This window comes from Coregonus lavaretus (genome assembly GCF_964263955.1).
Source record: "Coregonus lavaretus genome assembly, chromosome: 5".
NCBI lineage: Eukaryota > Metazoa > Chordata > Actinopteri > Salmoniformes > Salmonidae > Coregonus > Coregonus lavaretus.
The window spans coordinates 42,432,488-42,455,267 of NC_139992.1; the positions used below are offsets into that span (position 1 = coordinate 42,432,488).

The following is a 22,780-nucleotide window of genomic DNA, read 5'->3' on the forward strand; positions in this document are numbered from 1 at the left end:
GGCTTCCAGCTTTTAATTGCCTCACTAACCCGTTACCATGCTCAGACTTAGGAAATACAAAATTTTATAGGCTACTTTAAGATAGCACACTTTCACTTTCCACAAGCAGCACAACTTTCAATATTTTCAAGATCTCTGATAAGGTGCACCTTTGACATCTTGTTGACTTTGAGGGAGGGCGTGCAAGACTCTTACACACACACACACACACACACGCAATCACGCACGCACGCACGCACACACACACACACACACACACACACACACACACACACACACACACACACACACACACACACACACACACACACACACACACACACACACACACACACAGGTCAGTTCCACTTCACATCCTGGTATGTTGACATGAGGATTTAGCTGTTCAAATGAACTCACATTCAACTTATTAAATACATATTTGCCTCACTTTTATTAGAACAATGTATGAGATTCTTTTTTTGTTTTTACTTTTACCAATGTCAATAACTATCCCATAATGTTTTCATGTAATACCACATGCAGTCACAGCAGCAACAAGGCTTTAGTCTGATCTCTGAAACCACTATTTAACCAATAGCCAAACAATATCATTTACTTACACTACATAGATTCTCATTACAACAAGTTAGGAAAGGGAGATTTGATCCAGGCCACTACACCGTGTGACAGATTCATTGTATGGCCAAAAATAATCCATCCTAAAAAAGTAAATTCCTGTTGCACATCACTAGTCGGTAGGTAGCTGCTGCCCTTTAGAGAAAACGTCCATCAATCCTGAATATAACCTCAACTGACACTTGTAAACTTCGGAAATCTGTTTAACAGTTACACTGCAATATGAAACCCCCCTGCAATACTCCAATGTGCCACTAAAATCTTTAGACCTCTCTGTTAAGGTTGCAAAAGTGTAAGGGAGGGGTTGTTTTAGATAGGGTTGGAAGCTCATGTCCACAGTATTTTGACATGAGAGCCTTGGTTCTCAGGCAGAGCCAGGTGATTCCTCCTGAAGAGCAGTTGGTTGGTTGACGTCACAGTGGCCCACAAGGCCTGCTGTAGAGACACAGAGAACTGGGAGGAGAGAGGCTTGCAGTGACATTGCTCTTTGCCTCAAGGACTGCATCAAGTCTGCAGAGGTCCCCTCCCGGAAGTATTTGGATGTAGGCTACGCACAAGTGTGTGAGTGAAGGGGTGTGAGAGGAGCAAAAATGAAATCTGCATTTCACATTAATGCAGGGCAGGCGCATCAAACCAAGTGTTTGATCTTCGGCAAGAGAAATTAAAAAGCTACAGTCTATGATTCGAAAAACAAAACGCTGCCTAGCCAATAGTTAATATAGTTTTAACCTATTTTTAACCCACAGTGTTTGTTTACAGTTACATTGTTCACAAACAGTGGAGTAAACCAAGCTTATATTTTGGGTTCTGATGGGGTAAGACAGCTTAACTAAGGTCATGAGGCATTTTAAAGTTATATTATTTAAGAATTAATGGCTATATAGGAGATCATTACATTTAAAGTACAACAATTGATGCACCAATCACAAACTGTAGCTTTAAAGCCACGCATATAAGAGCAATTAAGAACAAGATGGAAGTCTTGGAGGCCACTGATGGTCTTTCTATGGAGACCATTCAAACAGTGCATAAGGGATTCCATAAATAAATAATAAACCCAGTACAGCCCTGTATGTCCCTTTAAAACGGATCAACTAGCCTTTCATGAAATTCATTGAAAATGAATCAAATAGAGACAAACATAGATTTGATCGGAGTGGGGGGGAAAGGGGGGGGGGGGGGGGGGGTTGGGTGACCCAAATAGCAGACCACCCTGGACACAGTCAGGGTCAACACTGGTCCATGACTCTGACCGTGAACTAAAAAAGGACTAAAGCAGGAGAGGAAGCTCCTGGGTTACTGCTGGAATCCCAAGGTCCCTCCAGCCCCATGGGTTTTCACAGGGGTATCTGACGACCGGGGTGGTACTGGTTAAAGGGGAGTATGTGGGGAGCAGCCAGTCATTCTGGCCGAGACACATTCTTGCAGGGGATTCAACAAACAGAGACAGCAGGCAGGCAGCATCCCATAAGTCTTTCCTAGGTTAAAATAGTCCCGCTCCTCCTCGGCTCCACCAAAGAGAACATTCCCAGAGGGTGACTTGGGGTGGGCAGAGTGAGAAGCCTCAGTTTTCAAGTAACCAGCAGCAGAGGAAAGAACACTATCAACTACGAGGCACTGCACTGTCCTTCAGTCCGGTGCCACACATTGACTCTAGGAACTGAGCCTCCCGTAATTACATTTAAAACCATCCAAATACAGCTTCCAATAACTTTCTGCCACTGCAGTGCTGCTGCAGAGCACACTGATCTCAGAGGATTTCCCACAGCAGAGTCTCTCTCTATGGGAATTCACCAAACACATTAACAAACAACTAAATAAATAATCATGTATGGGAACGATTCTCAACAACAACAAAAAGACATCAGGCACCATCATTGATGGTCATTGTGCAACCTGAACTACGCCACTTCCGGGCGATTGAGATTGAAGCTACGTAAAGCTCCTGGTTCTTTTTTCTATGTTTCACATTTGTCAATATTTACATCATTTTTCATTGGCTTAATAGACATCTTTATCCATGGCGATGCACAAAAGCTTGCAATTTTACATTTCACACACTTACCTAAAGCCAAACGCTAAAGCTTTCAGGTATATCAGCAGTCCCAGTTTGTGAGCAGATACATGTTTTAATGCTAGTCCCCTTTTCAGTTCATTTCAAGGCAGGATGCAAATGAGCTCTGAGCCAAAGGAGGTTTGAATCCAGTCTGTAACACATAACTGCCCCACCATGTTTAAATGACCTTGTGGAGAGACAAGAGTCCCACATGGTGGTTAAACTTCTACCGTGGGTGGGCATCTGAGTTTCTCACTTTCTCTACCACCCCACACTCATGGCTGAGTTCTCCTCTAGCCTTCTCTCTGTGTACCAGAGTGTATGTTACTTAATCGATCTAATTACAGAAAAATAAAATAAACCAGAGATAGTCCTGCCCCCCTGAGGCCCTCTTCGGAGTGTCAGCCCTATTTCTGACTACAGCGGGTGTCTCTTACATGCAAGTTTAAGGGGGCCACAAATGGGACCACCAAGGCACCTTCACATCGTGCAGCAAGGGAAGTGCATTTATGTAGTCTCGTTCTCTATCCCCTTTTTGCTAGAAAATAGCAATCTTGAACACAGGGGAGTGAACCAGCAAGTGCTCAAAGGTCTCAGAGAAAGGATCAACTAAATAGGTATTACTTTGAGCATACAGTAACTCCATGCATCCCTTTATCCAGTCAAGTGGTTCTTTGAGGTAATAAAAAGTATCCATTTCCCTCCTAAAAGCTAAGGATATTAGTCATCCACCCCAAAGACGGGGTGAAGCTGCCCCAGTATCTGTGAGTTAGAGATGTCTTTAAGGCCCAGGAAGCTCCAATTCAAACTCCCATTAGACAGCTATGCAAGCGTTATAATGTCAAAATACGTTCGTTACTCACCAAATATGGAGTTTGGCTGAGCAACTATCTTCATGTACTTCCAAAAAATATGTAAATAAAAATTGACAAGCAACAGGAAAAATGGCTATTCAGCACACCTCCAATCACTCATCACTCATTACTGCCACGCACAGGTCGGAAGTCTACAACATCTCAATACATTGGAGATGCTGAATAGGCATTTTTTTGGTTGCTTGTAAATGTTTATTTAGACCTTTTTTGGAAGTACATACCGGCCGTAATGGGATTAAATGAAGATAGTTGCTCAGCAAAACTCCATATTTGGTGAGTAACTAAAGTATTTTGACATTATAACACTTGCAGATCTGTCTAATGGGAGTTTGAATTGGATCTTCCTGGGAGTTAGAAGGTAGACACGTCATCCTCATCGTCAACATCTCTAACGCACAGATACTGGGCCAGGGTGAAGCATACTTCAGTTACGGCACGCACCAAAGTAAAGTGAAGACTGGCAAAGCCTTACACTCCTCAATCGATAATGATAAAAGTGATAAGCAGCAAATAATGGCATATACAGTTCTAATACAAAGGTAGCTATCCAAATATACATATATAAAGATAATAAATACTTGTGTAGTTTTTGCAGTCCTTTTGTAATGGTTTATATGTATATTGTATAATTCTATATTACCTGGGAGAACATCCACATGTGCAAATTCGTGAGTTATTGCCAGTTCTGATCATAATAATCGGGGGAGGAAGTGTGTGACAGTCATGGCGGTGGTGGCCTTGTTGCCTCTCTTTGCGCGGCCATGTTTGCTGAGGGCAATGTAGGAGCCCTTGTAAACCGAAGACTCGTAGGCATTGTAGTTGTTTGGCAGCAAGGTCTCCTTGAACTTGCACTCGTCCCGGAAGAATTTCTAAAAATGGCAAATGGAGAGACTGGGTCAACAAAAAGGTCACGTGAGGAGGACCACAGGATGAACATCACACTACAAGCGTGCTTTTAAGATGACCTTTCCTTTGGCAAAAGCTTAGATGGATGGCATACTTCCTCTTGCTGCACCAGACCACATGACACAGTGCAGTAGACAAATGTTGTTGGGGAACATTTGAGATGGATGATATTTGCTCATTATTAAAGGGGCAGTGCAGTCAAAAACCTAATTTCCAGTTTTTTTTATGATGTTTCCAAATTATGAGGTTGAAATAACACTCTGAAATTGTGAAAATGATGATAATGCCCTTTTAGCGTAAAAGCTTTTGGAATAAAACGCCTGGAATGTCAGCCTGTTAAGGTGAGATGGAGTTTTTGGCCCACAGCATGACATCATAATCTGATCTAGTTGTTCTGACCAATGACCGGTCATCTTTTATTTGCATATGTGTCCTCCTACTGGGAAGGGGTAAGTGGGGTAGGCTCTAGAGCAGGGTTGCCCAACCCTGTTCCTAGAGAGCTACCCTCCTGTAGGTTTTCGCTCCAACCCCAGGTGTTACTATCCTGATTAATCTTATCAACCTGCTTATTATTAGAATCAGGTGTGCTAGATTAGGGTTGGAGCAAAAACCTACAGGACGGTAGCTCTCCAGGAACAGGGTTGGGCAGTCCTGCTCTAGAATCTAGACGATCCTATCCACCAATCAGGGTTGTGTATGTAAATATATTTAAATTTGTATCAACACGCCTACATGATCAGACAGCATTTCAATGGCAAAAGGAGGTTCAGTGAAATAAATTATAAAAAATAAATGTGGAGTTATTTTCATGATCTAAACACACACAGTGATTTATTAGACATACAGTGATGATTTAAATGAGTAATTAAAAATACTGCATGCAGGCTTTAAATGAACACTTCAAACTTCAAACACCACATGCTCTAAATTTCTGTTGTAAAACAGTCATTCATATTCAATAATTGCCAAGTTCTATAGTAATAATATTTTATATCATTTGTCATGATTCAAGTATTGTGTTTTCTGCCAAACTAACAGATACATACAGACAATAATTTATTTCAAGAGTAATCCAAATACAGAGGAAACAGACAACTGGACTAAATGTGGTTAAAAAGAGTTGAGATATGCCTTCCTCATCAACGTCATGATTAATCATTGCCTGCTGATTTACAATGTCTTGTCAAGCTGAACACATTAAATACATTTCAGCAAGTTGTAGATTTCCTCCACAGCAATAGATTTGGATGTTACTGCAGCTAAATACTACTCAGTTCAGTCAGTTTCTAAACCTAGAGGCCCAACATCGCGAGACTTCCGGGAACCCCTGTGAAGCAGACTCGGCAGAACAGACCAAGATTTGGGGTTTTCGAAGTCAAATGAGAGAAATGAAAAATTATTCCTTAGTTGTTAATTTTCTCGAAATCTAAAGGCACAACCTAGATTGACACTTACATGTTTTCATTTTTGGCAAAAGCAACTTTATATCAAAGGAGTGCCTTTGATTTGATGGCCTGCACATGCGCAGTTCGGCACCAAACGACCACGTAGACCCGATTATGTGTTTCTGCGCATGAGCTTAGCTAGCCAACGTTGCCATGACATCACCTACAAGCGCGATAGGGGATTTCTATTGGAGATGCAGTTTCTACATACTGTAAAACTTAAATTAATAGCCAGGGCAGTTTATTTGCTTCAATCACTGAAGACAACTGGCGCTTACTAGAGACAGGCTTCTATTTGAGCCAGGCATCTATTGCTCAATGAAATGTTGAAAAGACTACCACACTGTTTATTGTGACCAGTATGACCAGTATAAACATTATAACACATCCATCGCAGATCAGACTTGCAATGACTACGCTGCCTATCACACACCGCGATTTCAGCTTCAGCATCATTCTCTCACTCTATGTATCCACTGTAATTGCGAAGACCATGTCAAACCACACTGCTGTCTCATCCATGGCAATAATGTTGCTCTCCTGTATCTTCTATTGCGCAGTCTTTACCATACGCACTGAAGTTCACTTGTAAACAATGCATTTATATCCAGGGTTTATTTGAAACAGGCGTTTATTTGCGGAAATGTGTGACGATTCCCGGCTATTAAAAGGAACAGGCGGCTATTTGAGACTCCATTTAATTGAAGTTATATGGTATCTTCATACTGAACCAACTTTGAGAGCAGGCCCAAAGCAGGGTGCAGTTTTATAGGGTAAAATGTCAGAGCCAAATGTTTGCCAATTCAGACCAATTTACAGCAGTCGGCCAACACTATACTATATGGTGTAATATGTTCATCCAACAATGGGCCATAAAATCAATCTTAATATCATAAATGCTAAAGCACCGTCACTTTAGATTAGTAGGCCTACCTTGAAAGTTGATTGATTCCTTCAATAAATAACTTCAGACTTCATCGTTTTATATCGTCTTATTCAACAGATCATATTTCAATAATATATATATATTTTTTATCGTTTACGAAACCCCTTTCCATTTTGCTACACAGGCTACAGAAAGACCATACTGAAACAAGTTATACCCTGGGCAATTGGGAATTATGAATAATTTACAATGGAATCATTTCGTGCCTCATGAATGTCCCCATCAGTGAGGTAATATTTGATTCATAGAGAACAAAATTACACAGAGGCTCTACTTAACAAAACAAAATATAATTTGTAATAACATATTAACATATTATTATCTCAAACACAATGCGTTTTTCTCCATCTCTCTTGGAAACAGCATGCCAGCAATAGAGGGAACTACAATTGCGCACACCTACCGTTCCATACAATCTTCCTCTGCTGTTCATTGCGACAAACAGCTCACTTCTCACTCCATACATACTTATCACTCCTCTCTCCACGGTAGAGATCTCTATTAGACCTAGTCAAACAAAGCATGGTGTTATACAGATGTACCTTGTCAAATTGAAAGTGTATCAATGCGTTTGATTATGGGGGAACAAAGACGTGCACAATGCAGCGGTGGGTGTAACCTTGTAGGTGGCTACTCTGAATGCATCGTCTTTGTTCTGTATCATTTGGGGAGCAATGCTGTTAATTTCCTACTGCCCAAATGAATATCTATCATAACTGCACTTTCTGACGTGCATGGCAATCCGTTTCTGGGCCACAGAAGGAGCCAGTGTAAAAATAAGTTGCCGTCTATATTGGTCCAAGCATTCATGTCATGTTTTGGCCTGGGAAGATATTTAGCACTGACTGATACAAGGTTTTTTAATAGATTTGTCTTTGCTTTAAGAGACATTCAATGTTGCCGACCCCAATGATTAAATATCATGCAAGACTGACAAGGAGCTCTCAAGTCGCCTTTACTTGGGACCGCTCATATTATACGTTCTCTATTGAATTACATTTCAGGATGCGACTCACTGTACTGGTTCTCATTATGTCCACCGTTTATCCTGCCGTCAGGGAGGATCTGCAGGTGAAATCCAATGCCCACGTTGCAGTAAAGTCGCCGCACTCTCTTGATGCCCAGCAAATAGTCACTCTCCCAGTTCATGTCCGATTTCGCACCAGAGATGCCCAGAACGGAGCGGGAAAAGAGGGTCTCCCACCTTTGCTCCAATAAAGTTACATTAGTCCTGCTTGGAATCGGATATGATGACACAATCCCCAATAGAGACCCCAAGAGAACAATTGCAGTCAACGTCCAGTGCGTGCTGGCTTCGTTGCACATACCGATGAAGAACCTTTGCACAATGGCCATCCAGTTTACCTTCGGGGCACGTGGTCAAAGTTAATGGCCCTAAAAATACCTCTCTTCTTGTTTTTCTTCCTTCGGCATGGTGGTAAAGGCTTATTTTTGGAAGGCAGATCAGGTCTTCTGGCATGAAATGATAGCCCGAAAGAGGAGGAGAAAAAGGAGAGAGCGTGACAGAGCTTGAGGTGGTGGTGATTACCATCTTTTGCAGCTCCGCGCCTCTCTCGATAGGCAACGCTGGCTGTGGAGAATACCACTCACCAAAAACCTATGTCACCTTGCCAGGCACTCGCATCTTTATATGACATCACTCTGACTTCATTGCTGCCCGTCAAAGTGAGGGAGGGGAGGGAGAGGAAGAAAAAGTTGCAACCCAGCAAGTGTATGCAGCTAGCGCTGAGCTGCAAGTCTGAGGAGAATATGTGCAGACGCTGTCACTTCACATGTGAGATGGGGCAGGGGGAGAGGAGTTTCATTGGGTAGAGTTGAGCAATCATGGGATGCGATGGGTACTTTGACGGAGCCCAAATTGGGACGCTGGTCATATGTCTGACAGGCTGCTTCCTTATTTAGAATGAAGGTGTAAAAACAGTCCAGTAGTCACCGGAGAGCAATGGCAATCCTGTCCGCCACTTCCTTTGCTGTTTGTTCAGGAAGTTTACACAACAACACATTTCGGAATGCCTGGAAAGATTTCTGGTTATTATAGAGAGAATGCACCTGCCACCGATTAAAAAAGGAAAACCGATATTAACATGTCACAGGAATGCGAGTGATCTTTCCGTCTCCGGGTTCCCTTACCCCCAACCTTCGGGATACTGGAAAACGCGGTGTTATTGTCAGCTTTGAACAGACTACAGAATGCATACACCGCGGGGAATGCCCATACGTCAGCGAGTACCATTCTACGTGGTTCCCCAGGTGCTCTGGGTGCCAAGGAGCACAAGTCAAGTCATACCTTGGCAACGACTAAGAGGGGCGCTGTTGCTGATACACAAACGACAGGTGATATGAAATCATTGCTTTGCTTTGGCAAAATGCTCAATTTGAAAAGCCAAAACATATTGTGTGCTACATCAACATTTTTATATCTATACATTTCTTAAAATCAGAATGTAGACCAGTTTCCATGAGAAATAACATTTTAACCTATAACATTGTATTAGCATGTTATTACATAGCAATGATTGCATTGTAATTGTATAGGTATACAGGAATGGAGTTGAGCAGCCTGATTTTTATCCTTTCACAAGTGGATAAGGACTGTTCTTCCATTTGTGTAATAACATAAAACACTCCATTCCTATACAATAAGCTATTACTGTTGTTAATGTGTAACTTCCAAAAGTGATTGCTATAAAAATTCTAATTGGGACAGTTATAGCGGGGTACCAAAGTGTCAGAGCATTGCAATATTTTTCACAATTCTACAGTTCAAATGAAAGGGGAATGTGGAACAATAGAATAGGCAAGCATGGCAGTGAGTTTATTCAGCAGGCCCTGTGCCTGCACAGTGGCCAGCAAACAGTTACAGTGGCCAGCAAACAGTTACAGTGGCCAGCAAACATTTACAGAAGCCAACAAACAGTTAAAGTGGCCAGCAAACAGTTATAGAAGCCAACAAACAGTTACAGTGGCCAGCAAACAGTTACAGTGGCCAGCAAACAGTTACAGAAGCCAACAAACAGTTACAGTGGCCAGCAAACAGTTAGAGAAGCCAACAAACAGTTACAGTGGCCAGCAAACAGTTACAGTGGCCAGCAAACAGTTACAGAAGCCAACAAACAGTTACAGTGGCCAGCAAACAGTTATAGAAGCCAACAAACAGTTACAGTGGCCAGCAAACAGTTACGGTGGTCAACAAACAGTTACAGAGGCCAGCAAACTATTACAATGGCCAACAAACAGTTACAGTGGCCAGCAAACAGTTACAGTGGCCAGCAAACAGTTATAGAAGCGAACAAACAGTTACAGTGGCCAGCAAACAGTTACGGTGGTCAACAAACAGTTACAGAGGCCAGCAAACTATTACAATGGCCAACAAACAGTTACAGTGGCCAGCAAACAGTTACAGTGTCCAGCAAATAGTTATAGAAGCCAACAAACAGTTACAGTGGTCAGCGATCACTGCCTCATTGCCTGCGTCCGTAATGGGTCCGCGGTCAAACGACCACCCCTCATCACTGTCAAACGCTCCCTAAAACACTTCAGCGAGCAGGCCTTTCTAATTGACCTGGCCCGGGTATCCTGGATGAATATTGACCTCATTCCGTCAGTAGAGGATGCCTGGTTGTTCTTTAAAAGTGCTTTCTTCTCCATCTTAAATAAGCACGCCCCATTCAAAAAATTCAGAACTAAGAACAGATATAGCCCCTGGTTCACCCCAGACTTGACTGCCCTTGACCAGCACAAAAACATCCTGTGGCGTACTGCATTAGCATCGAACAGCCCCCGCGATATGAAACTTTTCAGGGAAGTCAGGAACCAATATACACAATCAGTTAGGAAAGCGAAGGCTAGCTTTTTCAAACAGAAATTTGCATCCTGTAGCACTAACTCCAAAACGTTTTGGGACACTGTAAAGTCCATGAAGAATAAGAGCACCTCCTCCCAGCTGCCCACTGCACTGAGGCTAGGAAACAATGTCACTACCGATAAATCTACGATAATCGAAAATTTCAACAATAATTTTGCTATGGCTGGCCATATTTTCCACCTGGCTACACCTACCCCGGCCACCAGCTCTGCACCCTCCGCTGCAACTAGCCCATGCCCCCCCCCACTTCTCTTTCACCCAAATTCAGATAGCTGATGTTCTGAAAGAGCTGCAAAATCTGGACCCCTACAAATCAGCTGGGCTAGACAATCTGGACCCTTTCTCTCTAGAATTAGCCGCCGAAATGGTCGCAACCCCTATTACCAGCCTGTTCAACCTCTCTTTCGTATCGTCTGAGATCCCCAGATATTGGAAAGCTGCCGCGGTCATCCCCCTCTTCAAAGGGGGTGACACTCTAGATCCAAACTGTTACAGACCTATATCCATCCTGCCCTGCCTTTCGAAAGTATTTGAAAGCCAAGTTAACAAACAGATCACCGACCATTTCAAATCCCACCGTACCTTCTCCGCTATGCAATTTGATTTCCGAGCTGGTCATGGGTGCACCTCAGCCACACTCAAGGTCCTAAACGATATTATAACCGCAATCGACAAAAGACAGTACTGGGCAGCCGTCTTCATCGACCTGGCCAAGGCTTTCGACTCCGTCAATCACCGCATTCTTATTGGCAGACTAAATAGCCTTGGTTTCTCAAATTACTGCCTCGCCTGGTTCACCAACTACTTCTCAGATAGAGTTCAATGTGTCAAATCGGAGGGCCTGTTGTCTGGACCTCTGGCAGTCTCTATGGGGGTGCCACAGGGTTCAATTCTCGGGCCGACTCTATTCTCTGTGTATATCAATGATGTCGCTGTCACGATCGTTACATGAACCGGACCAAGGCGCAGCGTGATATGCGTACATCTTTTAATGAGTACTACACAATACAACAAAACAACAAAACGATACGTGAAGTCCTAAGGTTAACAAAACACAAACCTCTCCGGAACAAGATCCCACAAATAACAAGAGCAAAACAGGCTGCCTAAGTATGGTCCCAATCAGAGACAACAAGCCACAGCTGCCTCTGATTGGGAACCACCCCGGCCAACATAGAAACACATGAACTAGAACATGAACATAGAACACTAAACATAGAAACTAACACCCTGGCTCAACATATAAGAGTCCCCAGAGCCAGGGCGTGACAGTCGCTCTTGCTGCTGGTGACTCTCAGATCCACCACTACGCAGACGACACCATTTTGTATACATCTGGCCCTTCATTGGACACTGTGTTAACAAACCTCCAAACGAGCTTCAATGCCATACAGCACTCCTTCCGTAGCCTCCAACTGCTCTTAAACGCTAGTAAAACTAAATGTTTTGGCTCAACATATAAGAGTCCCCAGAGCCAGGGCGTGACAGTACCCCCCCCCAAAGGCGCGGACTGCGACCGCGCCAACTAAACCCAACAGGGGAGGGGCCGGGTGGGCATTCCGCCTCGGAGGCGGATCCGGCTCCGGGCGTGACCACCACTCTCTAGCTACCCCCCCGTAGCGCCCCTGGTCTGGTCCCGCTGGCTGGAGCTGGACTGGACATCGGTGGAGCGGATTGCTTAGGCTCCGGTGTGGAGCAGCTGACCGGTACCTGACCAGGCACCGGTGAAACAGGCACGGGCTGTGCCGGACTGACGACGCGCACCACAGGCTTGGTGCGGGGAGCAGGAACGGGCCGGACCGGGCTGACGACGCGCACCCCTGGCTTGGTGCGGGGAGCAGGAACAGGCCGGACCGGGCTGACGACGCGCACCACTGGCTTGGTGCGGGGAGCAGGAACAGGCCGGACCGGGCTGGCGACGCGCACCACTGGCTTGGTGCAGGGAGCAGGAACAGGCCAGACCAGGCTGGTGACGCGCACCACTGGCTTGGTGCGGGGAGCAGGAACAGGCCGGACCGGGCTGGCGACGCGCACCACTGGCTTGGTGCGGGGAGCAGGAACAGGCCGCACCGGGCTGGCGACGCGCACCACTGGCTTGGTGCGAGGGGCAGGAACAGGCCGGGCCGGGCTGGCGACACGCACCACTGGCTTGGTGCGAGGGGCAGGAACAGGCCGGACCGGGCTGGCGACGCGCACCACTGGCTTGGTGCGGGGAGCAGGAACAGGCCGGACCGGGCTGGCGACGCGCACCACTGGCTTGGTGCGAGGGGCAGGAACAGGCCGAGCCGGGCTGGCGACGCGCACCACAGGCTTGGTGCGAGGGGCAGGAACAGGCCGGGCCGGGCTGGCGACGCGCACCACAGGCTTGGTGCGAGGGGCAGGAACAGGCCGGGCCGGGCTGGCGACGCGCACCACAGGCTTGGTGCGAGGGGCAGGAACAGGCCGGGCCGGGCTGGCGACGCGCACCACAGGCTTGGTGCGAGGGGCAGGAACAGGCCAGGCCGGGCTGGCGACGCGCACCACAGGCTTGGTGCGAGGGGAAGGAACAGGCCGGGCCGGGCTGGCGACGCGCACCACTGGCTTGGTGCGAGGGGCAGGAACGGGTCGGGCCGGACTGGGAACACGCACCACTAACTTAGTGCAGGGAGCAGGAACAGGTTGGGCCGTACTGGGAACACGCACCACTAACTTAGTGCGGGGAGCAGGAACGGGTTGGGCCGTACTGGGAACACGCACCACTAACTTAGTGCGGGGAGCGGGAACGGGTTGGGCCGTACTGGGAACACGCACCACTAACTTAGTGCGGGGAGCAGGAACGGGCCGGACCGTACTGGGAACACACACCACTGGCCTTGTGCGGGAAGCAGGAACGGGTCGGGTCGGATTGGGAACACGCACCACTAACTTAGTGCGGGGATCAAGAACGGGCCGGACCGGACTGGTGACACACACCACTTGCTTAGTGCGAGGAGCGGGCCTGGGTTTCCTCATAAACCTCCGCTCCCTCTGCTGCCTAACCAGTTCCTCTCGCCGTGCCTCTACTCTCTCCTTCTCCCTTATCGCCTCCAGTAGCTCCTCCCTCTGACCAACTAACTCCTGCTCCCTCATGACCAATAGCCCCCGTAACCTGGTGGCCTCCTCTCCTATTCTGCAGATTCGCCCTGTAGCTGCCTCCTGCTGCCCCGTCGTCCACGCCGTGTGCCCCCCCCAAAAAATTATTGGGGTTGCCTCTCGCCTGTCCGTCGTCGGCACGGTTGGCGCCGCTTCTCCTCTCCTGCCTGGACATCCTCCCTCATCGCCCTCCGGTAGCGGACGGCCTCCTCCTCGGTGATCTTCCCCCAACCGAGTAGGACATCCACTAGTGTTACCTCCGGCGTTTGCTCCTGGACACGCTGCTTGGTCCTTAATTGGTGGGATCTTCTGTCACGATCGTTACATGAACCGGACCAAGGCGCAGCGTGATATGCGTACATCTTTTAATGAGTACTACACAATACAACAAAACAACAAAACGATACGTGAAGTCCTAAGGTAAACAAAACACAAACCTCTCCGGAACAAGATCCCACAAATAACAAGAGCAAAACAGGCTGCCTAAGTATGGTTCCCAATCAGAGACAACAAGCCACAGCTGCCTCTGATTGGGAACCACACCGGCCAACATAGAAACACATGAACTAGAACATGAACATAGAACACTAAACATAGAAACTAACACCCTGGCTCAACATATAAGAGTCCCCAGAGCCAGGGCGTGACAGTCGCTCTTGCTGCTGGTGACTCTCAGATCCACCTCTACGCAGACGACACCATTTTGTATACATCTGGCCCTTCATTGGACACTGTGTTAACAAACCTCCAAACGAGCTTCAATGCCATACAGCACTCCTTCCGTAGCCTCCAACTGCTCTTAAACGCTAGTAAAACTAAATGCATGCTCTTCAATCGAACGTTGCTTGCACCCGCCCGCCCGACTAGAATCACTACTCTCGGCGGGTCTGACTTAGAATATGTGGACAACTACAAATACCTAGGTGTCTGGTTAGACCGTAAACTCTCCTTCCAGACTCACATTAAGCATCTCCAATCCAAAGTTAAATCTAGAATCGGCTTCCTATTTCGCAACAAAGCCTCTTTCACTCATGCTGCTAAACATGCCCTCATAAAACGGACTATCCTACCGATCCTTGACTTCGGCGATGTCATTTACAAAATAGCCTCCAACACTCTACTCAGCAAATTGGATGTAGTCTATCACAGTGCCATCCGTTTTGTTACCAAAGCCCCATATACTACCCACCATTGTGACCTGTACGCTCTCGTTGGCTGGCCCTCAATACATATTCGTCGCCAAACCCACTGGCTCCAGGTCATCTATAAATCACTGCTAGGCAAATCCCCGCCTTATCTTAGCTCATTGGTCACCATAGCAACACCCACCCGTAGTATGCGCTCCAGCAGGTATATCTCACTGGTCATCCCCAAAGCCAACACCTCCTTTGGCCGCCATTCCTTATAGTTCTCTGCTGCAAATGACTGGAACGAACTGCAAAAATCTCTGAAGCTGGAGACTCTTATCTCCCTCCCTAACTTTAAGCATCAGTTATCAGAGCAGCTTACCGATCACTGCACCTGTACACAGCCCATCTGTAATTAGCCCACTCAACTACCTCATCCCCATATTGTTATTTATTTTGCTCATTTGCACCCCAGTATCTCTATTTGCACATCATCTTCTGCACATCTATCATTCCAGTGTTAATACTAAATTGTAATTATTTTGCACTATGGCCTATTTATTGCCTTACCTCCATAACTTACTATATTTGCACACACTGTATATAGATTTTCTATTGTGTTATTGACTGTGCGTTTTGTTTATCCCATAAAGTGAGGGAAAAAAGTATTTGATCCCCTGCTGATTTTGTACGTTTGCCCACTGACAAAGAAATGATCAGTCTATCATTTTAATGGTAGGTTTATTTGAACAGTGAGAGACAGAATAATAACAAAAATATATAAATTGATTAGCATTTTAATGAGGGAAATAAGTATTTGACCCCCTCTCAATCAGAAAGGTTTCTGGCTCCCAGGTGTCTTTTATACAGGTAACGAGCTGAGATTAGGAGCACACTCTTAAAGGGAGTGCTCCTAATCTCAGCTTGTTACCTGTATAAAAGACACCTGTCCACAGAAGCAATCAATCAATCAGATTCCAAACTCTCCACCATGGCCAAGACCAAAGAGCTCTCCAAGGATGTCAGGGACAATATTGTAGACTGACACAAGGCTGGAATGGGCTACAAGACCATCGCCGAGCAGCTTGGTGAGAAGGTGACAACAGTTGGTGAGATTATTCGCAAATGGAAGAAACACAAAATAACTGTCAATCTCCCTCGGCCTGGGGCTCCATGCAAGATCTCACCTCGTGGAGTTGCAATGATCATGAGAACGGTTGAGGAATCAGCCCAGAACTACACGGGAGGATCTTGTCAATGATCTCAAGGCAGCTGGGACCATAGTCACCAAGAAAACAATTGGTAACACACTACGCCGTGAAAGACTGAAATCCTGCAGTGCCCGCAAGGTCCCCCTGCTGAAGAAAGCACATATACAGGGCCGTCTGAAGTTTGCCAATGAACATCTGAATGATTCAGAGGAGAACTGGGTAAAAGTGTTGTGGTCAGATGAGACCAAAATCGAGCTCTTTGGCATCAACTCAACTCGCCGTGTTTGGAGGAGGAGGAACGCTGCCTATGACCCCAAGAACACCATCCCCACCGTCAAACATGGAGGTGGAAACATTATGCTTTGGTGGTGTTTTTCTGCTAAGGGGACAGGACAACTTCACCGCATCAAAGGGACGATGGACGGGGCCATGTACCGTCAAATCTTGGGTGAGAACCTCCTTCCCTCAGCCAGGGCATTGAAAATGGGTCGTGGATGGGTATTCCAGCATGACAATGACCCAAAACACACGGCCAAGGCAACAAAGGAGTGGCTCAAGAAGAAGCACATTAAGGTCCTGGAGTGGCCTAGCCAGTCTCCAGACCTTAATCCCATAGAAAATCTGTGGAGGGAGCTGAAGGTTCGAGTTGCCAAACGTCAGCCTTGAAACCTTAATGACTTGGAGAAGATCTGCAAAGAGGAGTGGAAAAAAATCCCTCTTGAGATGTGTGTAAACCTGGTGGCCAACTACAAGAAACGTCTGACCTCTGTGATTGCCAACAAGGGTTTTGCCACCAAGTACTAAGTCATGTTTTGCAGAGGGGTCAAATACTTATTTCCCTCATTAAAATGCAAATCAATTTATAACATTTTTGACATGCGTTTTTCTGGATTATTTTGTTGTTATTCTGTCTCTCACTGTTCAAATAAACCTACCATTAAAATTATAGACTGATCATGTCTTTGTCAGTGGGCAAACGTACAAAATCAGCAGGGGATCAAATACTTTTTTCCCTCACTGTATGTAACTCTGTGTTGTTGTTTTTTTTATCGCACTGCTTTGCTTTATCTTGGCCAGGTCACAGTTGTAAATGAGAACTTGTTCTCAACTGGCTTACCTGGTTAAATAAAGGTTAAATAAAAAATGTATAAAGAATAAACAGTTAAAGTGGTCAACAAACAGTTACAGTGTCCAGCAAACTATTACAATGGCCAACAAACAGGCCAGCAAACAGTTACAGAGGCCAGCAAACTATTACAATGGCCAACAAACAGGCCAGCAAACAGTTACAGTGGCCAGCAACAGTTACAGTGGCCAACAGTTACAATGGCTAGCAAACAGTTACAGTGGCCAACAAACAGTTACAATGGCCAGCAAACAGTTACAGTGGCCAACAAACAGTTACAGTGGCCAGCAAACAGTTACAGTGGCCAACAAACAGTTACAGTGGCCAGCAAACAGTTACAGTGGCCAGCAAACAGTTACAGTGGCCAACAAACAGTTACAGTGGCCAGCAAACAGTTACAGTGGCCAACAAACAGTTACAGTGGCCAGCAAACAGTTACAGTGGCCAACAAACAGTTACAGTGGCCAGCAAACAGTTACAGTGGCCAACAAACAGTTATAGAGGCCAGCAAACAGTTACAGTGGCCAACAAACAGTTACAGTGGCCAGCAAACAGTTACAGTGGCCATCAAACAGTTACAGTGGCCAGCAAACAGTTATAGAAGCCAACAAACAGTTAGAGTGGCCAACAAACAGTTACAGTGGCCAGCAAACAGTTACAGTGGCCAGCAAACAGTTACTGTTGATGTGCCCTTGGGTGGGGCGCGTGACCCTGGTTGCTCCTGTGGATGGGAGTGTCTGCTAGATCACTAGAATGTAATGTAAATGTTGCTTCACTGCAGGTAGATTGTATGTTTCAAAATTCAACAACAACAAAAAAAACAGTTACATAGGCACTTTGAAATCTTCACTCATTAATCTATATGAGCTGCCTGGGCCCAGCGCTGTTCAGTGACCGTGGTGCTGAATCAGCGATCTGTTATCTTCGTGCTGATTGCTGTGCTGTCCATGGTTCTGAATGTTTGGCTACACTGTTCTGTTTACTTCGTGCTGATCGGGGCTCTGTCCATGGTTCTGATGTTTGTGTGCCGCCTTATTGCGGGTATTAATATGCAGTGATGTATGCTTAGCCACATCATCTGGTTGCTAGCAAGCCGACAGCATGCTAGGTAGTTCTCGGTATCAACAACCAATCCAGGAGAGGCTTGAAGCTATAGTGAGCTTCGATTAGTCATTAGCCCCGCGATATTGCTGAGTATTTGCATAAAGTTCAGCTTTCCCAACTTAAATCCCGCCTTGGTCACGCTCCCTCGCCCATGCTGGCATTGCCCAACAGTCCCCTGCCCATTTAGCTTCTCATCACTTTTCTTCCATTGAAAATGAATGGCTTCCATTGTTTCATCGTCCCACATCGTCTTCAGTTAACACGGGCCGTTAGTGCACAACAATGGTTGCCACTATCTGGCCAAGTTGCAAAGACGGAAACCCCGCTTCTTAAAGTCTGATTTTGAACCTAATCCTAAACTAATTTTTTACCCATACATCTTGACGATATAGCCAATTTTGACTTCGCAGCTTGGCCATAGTGGGAACCCACAACAATGTATTCCTGCAGGCTGGTTAGATGTCTTCATTGTACCTGCTGTTTCTACAATTTAACAGAACATCAGTAAACCAAGCTGGAAAGCACATTTATTGTATGCCTACAGCGTTTAACTTGTTGGGCAAGCAGAAAGTCCTGCAAACAGCATCTGAATAGGCAAAAGGAAGATGTCATTGACAAAGTAAACCATAAATCAATTTTGGGATAGCTCTGTTAATGAGAACCATGCTGAGGCCCCGACACTGACGCGGCTGAGCTCTCAGACACAGCCATGGACCACAGAGAGCTTTCAATAGTCTGATTGAAGTGCAGCTAAAACTGCTGTGTGTAATGACATAGCCTAACAGATAGTGATTTTAGGGTAGACCTTGCTATACCACCACCACCATCATCAGCTTCACCACCATATGTCCAGTCCTGACAATACTGTAGGGATGCCTGATGATAATGTATATACCTAATATTGGCAATCATATCTGTATCGTCTGCACAAACAAATCATGGCAAAAAAAGGTGATTATCTGTTTTGGTCCAGAATTTTCATATCAAGTGCATCTGTACTGACAACATTTAGGGGTTTCTTTAGCAGACATTTAAGAGATCCACTGGCAAATTTGAAGTGCACAGCCGTTATGGGTAGTTTAATGGTATTCACTCCTGGGGACATCCTAAAAATATATTTCTAATGCTTAGGGGGGTTGCCCAATGGCCACGTTAATCTTGTTAATTTTATGAAGACCCCCAGGCACCTCTGCATTTTGAACTGTGACAATACTTTCAAAGCCACAATACAGACCACAAGGAGATGATGGTATAGGAGGAAAACTAATGGGCATCAGCCAAGAACATTGCAATTTCCCAGAGCATGTTCTGACATACTTTCCATCAGCTCTTAGAATGGATTATATCACACAGCGAGATTAAAAGACAACACAGCTAGATGCATGAATGTATATACTGTGTTCTACGGTATTTTAGTTAAAGCCACTCCGACATTGCTCTTCCTAATATTTATATATTTCTTTTACTTTTAGATTTGTGTGTATTGTTGTGAATTGTTAGATACTACTGCACTGTTGGAGCTAGGAAGACAAGCATTTCGCTACACCCGCAATAACATCTGCTAAATATGTGTATGTGACCAATACAATTTGATTTGATTGGATTTGATAAAGCCTTGACAAAGACAACTGTACTTGACCCATTAACAGCTGGGTTACTATCCACAGCAATCTGACTAGAAATATACAATTCAACACAGCTGCCTGCAGCACAAGAAGAAAACAGGAACAGGTGAACAGCAACAGCCAATGTCTAACAAACTGGGTCTCAAAAACTGGTTTGCTTTCATATTTAATTATATACAACCAATGTCAGAAAAACTAAGGATACCATCGAAAAGAGAGATTCTCTACTCTGAGAAGAAGTAACCCCCTCTATGGAGTTCATGACATCCTGTCTCTTCCTCCCTCCCCATCACATTTCTAAGATGTTACAGTTTGTTTGATATGTAGAATATCACTGAGTCGGCAGGATTATTCAACACTGAGGGTGAAAGAGAGATTTACAGTACTATAAATGATTGATAAGCAAACTCAGCCTAGGCCTACCACTAATCTGGAACAACAGCACATAATATCAAGATGTGATTTAGCCTTCTGCAAGGTTAACAGCTAGATCAAAATGCATTAATTGACTTGCCTTGACTTCAAACATTAATAGTGTGTGTGTGTGTGTGTGTGTGTGTGTGCATGTGCGAATGTGTGTGTGTGTGGAATGATTATAGACGGAACAAAGAAATAGGCAGTTACCCGGAGGGAAATGTGCCAGGGAGGTTTCTTTTGTTATTGGCAGGTCAGCTGTCTCCATACCAATTATAGGGTCCTCTATTTAACACACACACAGACACACACACACACACACAAACACAAACTCACACACACACACACAGAATGGGCCAAAGGGTATAGCCATACAAACAGTCTTTGTATACAAGTGCAAGTAACTGGATATACTGGGATATCAAGCTCTTTCAATTAGGCTTTTATTAATGTGGGGTTAGATGATATTGAAACAACAGCTGGGGAGACCCAGTATGCATTGGAAGAGAATTGTTCAAGCATGACATCAGAACCACTAGCATACCCTCAGCAGTGTATTCAGCACAACTATCTTCAAGCAACTAGCACAACCAGCACTGTTAGTGTAGCCTATATGATATTGATGCCAACAGCATTCATTAAACATAGGGTACTATGAGAAACATTGTGATGAAAGTCAATACGGTACTTAAAAATTGTTGCACGACTGCATGTCTGCTCATCTATCAACTATCCCTTTCAGTACTAACATTCCTGACCATCACATTTCAGGAATTGACATCCCACTGGGCACAGACGTTATTTCAGCGTCTAGTTTTGATTTAGATGTGGTTGTGTTGTCAACTAACGAGAGTTCAACATGACATGAACAAAAATGTGACCATGTCGTTGGATTGAGGTTAAAAGTTGTTTGGAAAAAATGACGAAATTCCCTTACTTTGATGACTTTTTGCAAATCCAATCCGTTTTCCACATTGATTCAATGTCATAACGTAGATTTCTTTGTTGTTGAAATTACTTGGAAACAACGTTGATTCAACCTGTTTTTGCCCAGTGGGATGAGAAATTCACATTTGAACTTGAACCCAAAACTAGCAGTAACCATGCTGCACGAGCTCATTCAGATTACAAAATCACTCACAAAAAACTAAGTGAACAAGCATTCACTTCAGTGATATGGTGACAATTAAGAAGCCCAGTAATCAATATGGGATAGACTTGAAATGAAAAGCATTGGATTTCAGTTGGAAGGAATATAGGCCAGTCAAGTAAAATGGGACTGGATACAATGTGGAGACTGGGGACTATTTTCTTGCTGACACAGCTGATCCATAATTCATCAGCAGAAAAAGAAGCAGTATGACTTTGCCGTTTGGCGTTTTCTACGACAGCAGGAACTGGCAGTATTGTATTTATTTATTCATTCTGTTTGATGGAGCATGGGCTTGTACATGCACGATACTATGCTCACATACTTATGCATGCCACTTACTCAGAAACGTAACTGATAGCCTAAGTTATGTACTGTGATTAACATGTGCATACATCACATTCCGATAGGAATAAACATGTGAAAGAGTCAGAGCTGTATGGGAGAGATTGGGAGCAAGCTACTGAACAGCAGTGAGCACACTACACAACACAGTAGCCTACATTCACTAGCCTAACAAAAAAACGAAATACAGTACTAAACAGACAGGCTGCCACAGAGGGCCCACTGAATGTAATCAATAATAAAACCCTGGTTCAAATGGCATGCTCAGTGCGACCTTTCGGCGGCATTGAGATGGGTAAGTGCAGCTTGGCAGATGGGAGTATTCAGAGTGGAGAGCAGTTTTCAAGGATACAGCCACTGCAGAGAAAGGAAAAGTGCATCTGGTACACAAGTGCCACAGAAATGCTCAAATGAGTGTTTAATGGGGAATGTACCAGGGCAGAGGTGACCTTTCTGCAGGTCCACAGTCACAGATAACACAGCAGAAATCATTGGAATTTTACTTGAGTCAAAAATACTATTTAAACAGGAACCACAATCAATCTTCACCACTACCGCTGGCAAACTTCCAGCAAAATATTCTGGACTGTCTTAAAAGAGGGCTGTAGTCGGAAGGATATGATACTTCTCCAGTATCTCCAAAGAGGTTTCTTATTCTGTAAATACAATACACCATGTCTGACAACAATGTAACCCAGTGCCGATAAATTGCCAGCCAAACTCAATTGTGCAACTAAGTCCATTCAATACACATTAAGCAGAATCTGATATGAAAAGTCTTTAGATATGTACTCTTATTTTGATCACAAGGTTGCATATTCAATGGCCAAAATGA

General features: G+C 44.9%; 1 protein-coding gene across 1 annotated transcript; it reads right to left on the bottom strand.

The window, feature by feature from the left end:
• Positions 1 to 4,238: 4,238 nt before the first annotated feature.
• On the bottom strand, positions 4,239 to 8,202 carry LOC311128960 (fibroblast growth factor 4B-like; the record flags this gene model as incomplete). Its single annotated transcript, XM_084161193.1, has 3 exons — positions 4,239 to 4,418; positions 7,250 to 7,353; positions 7,863 to 8,202. The coding sequence occupies 3 exons, from the start codon at positions 8,200 to 8,202 to the stop codon at positions 4,239 to 4,241; spliced, it is 624 nt and encodes a 207-aa protein (XP_084017319.1).
• Positions 8,203 to 22,780: the final 14,578 nt, after the last annotated feature.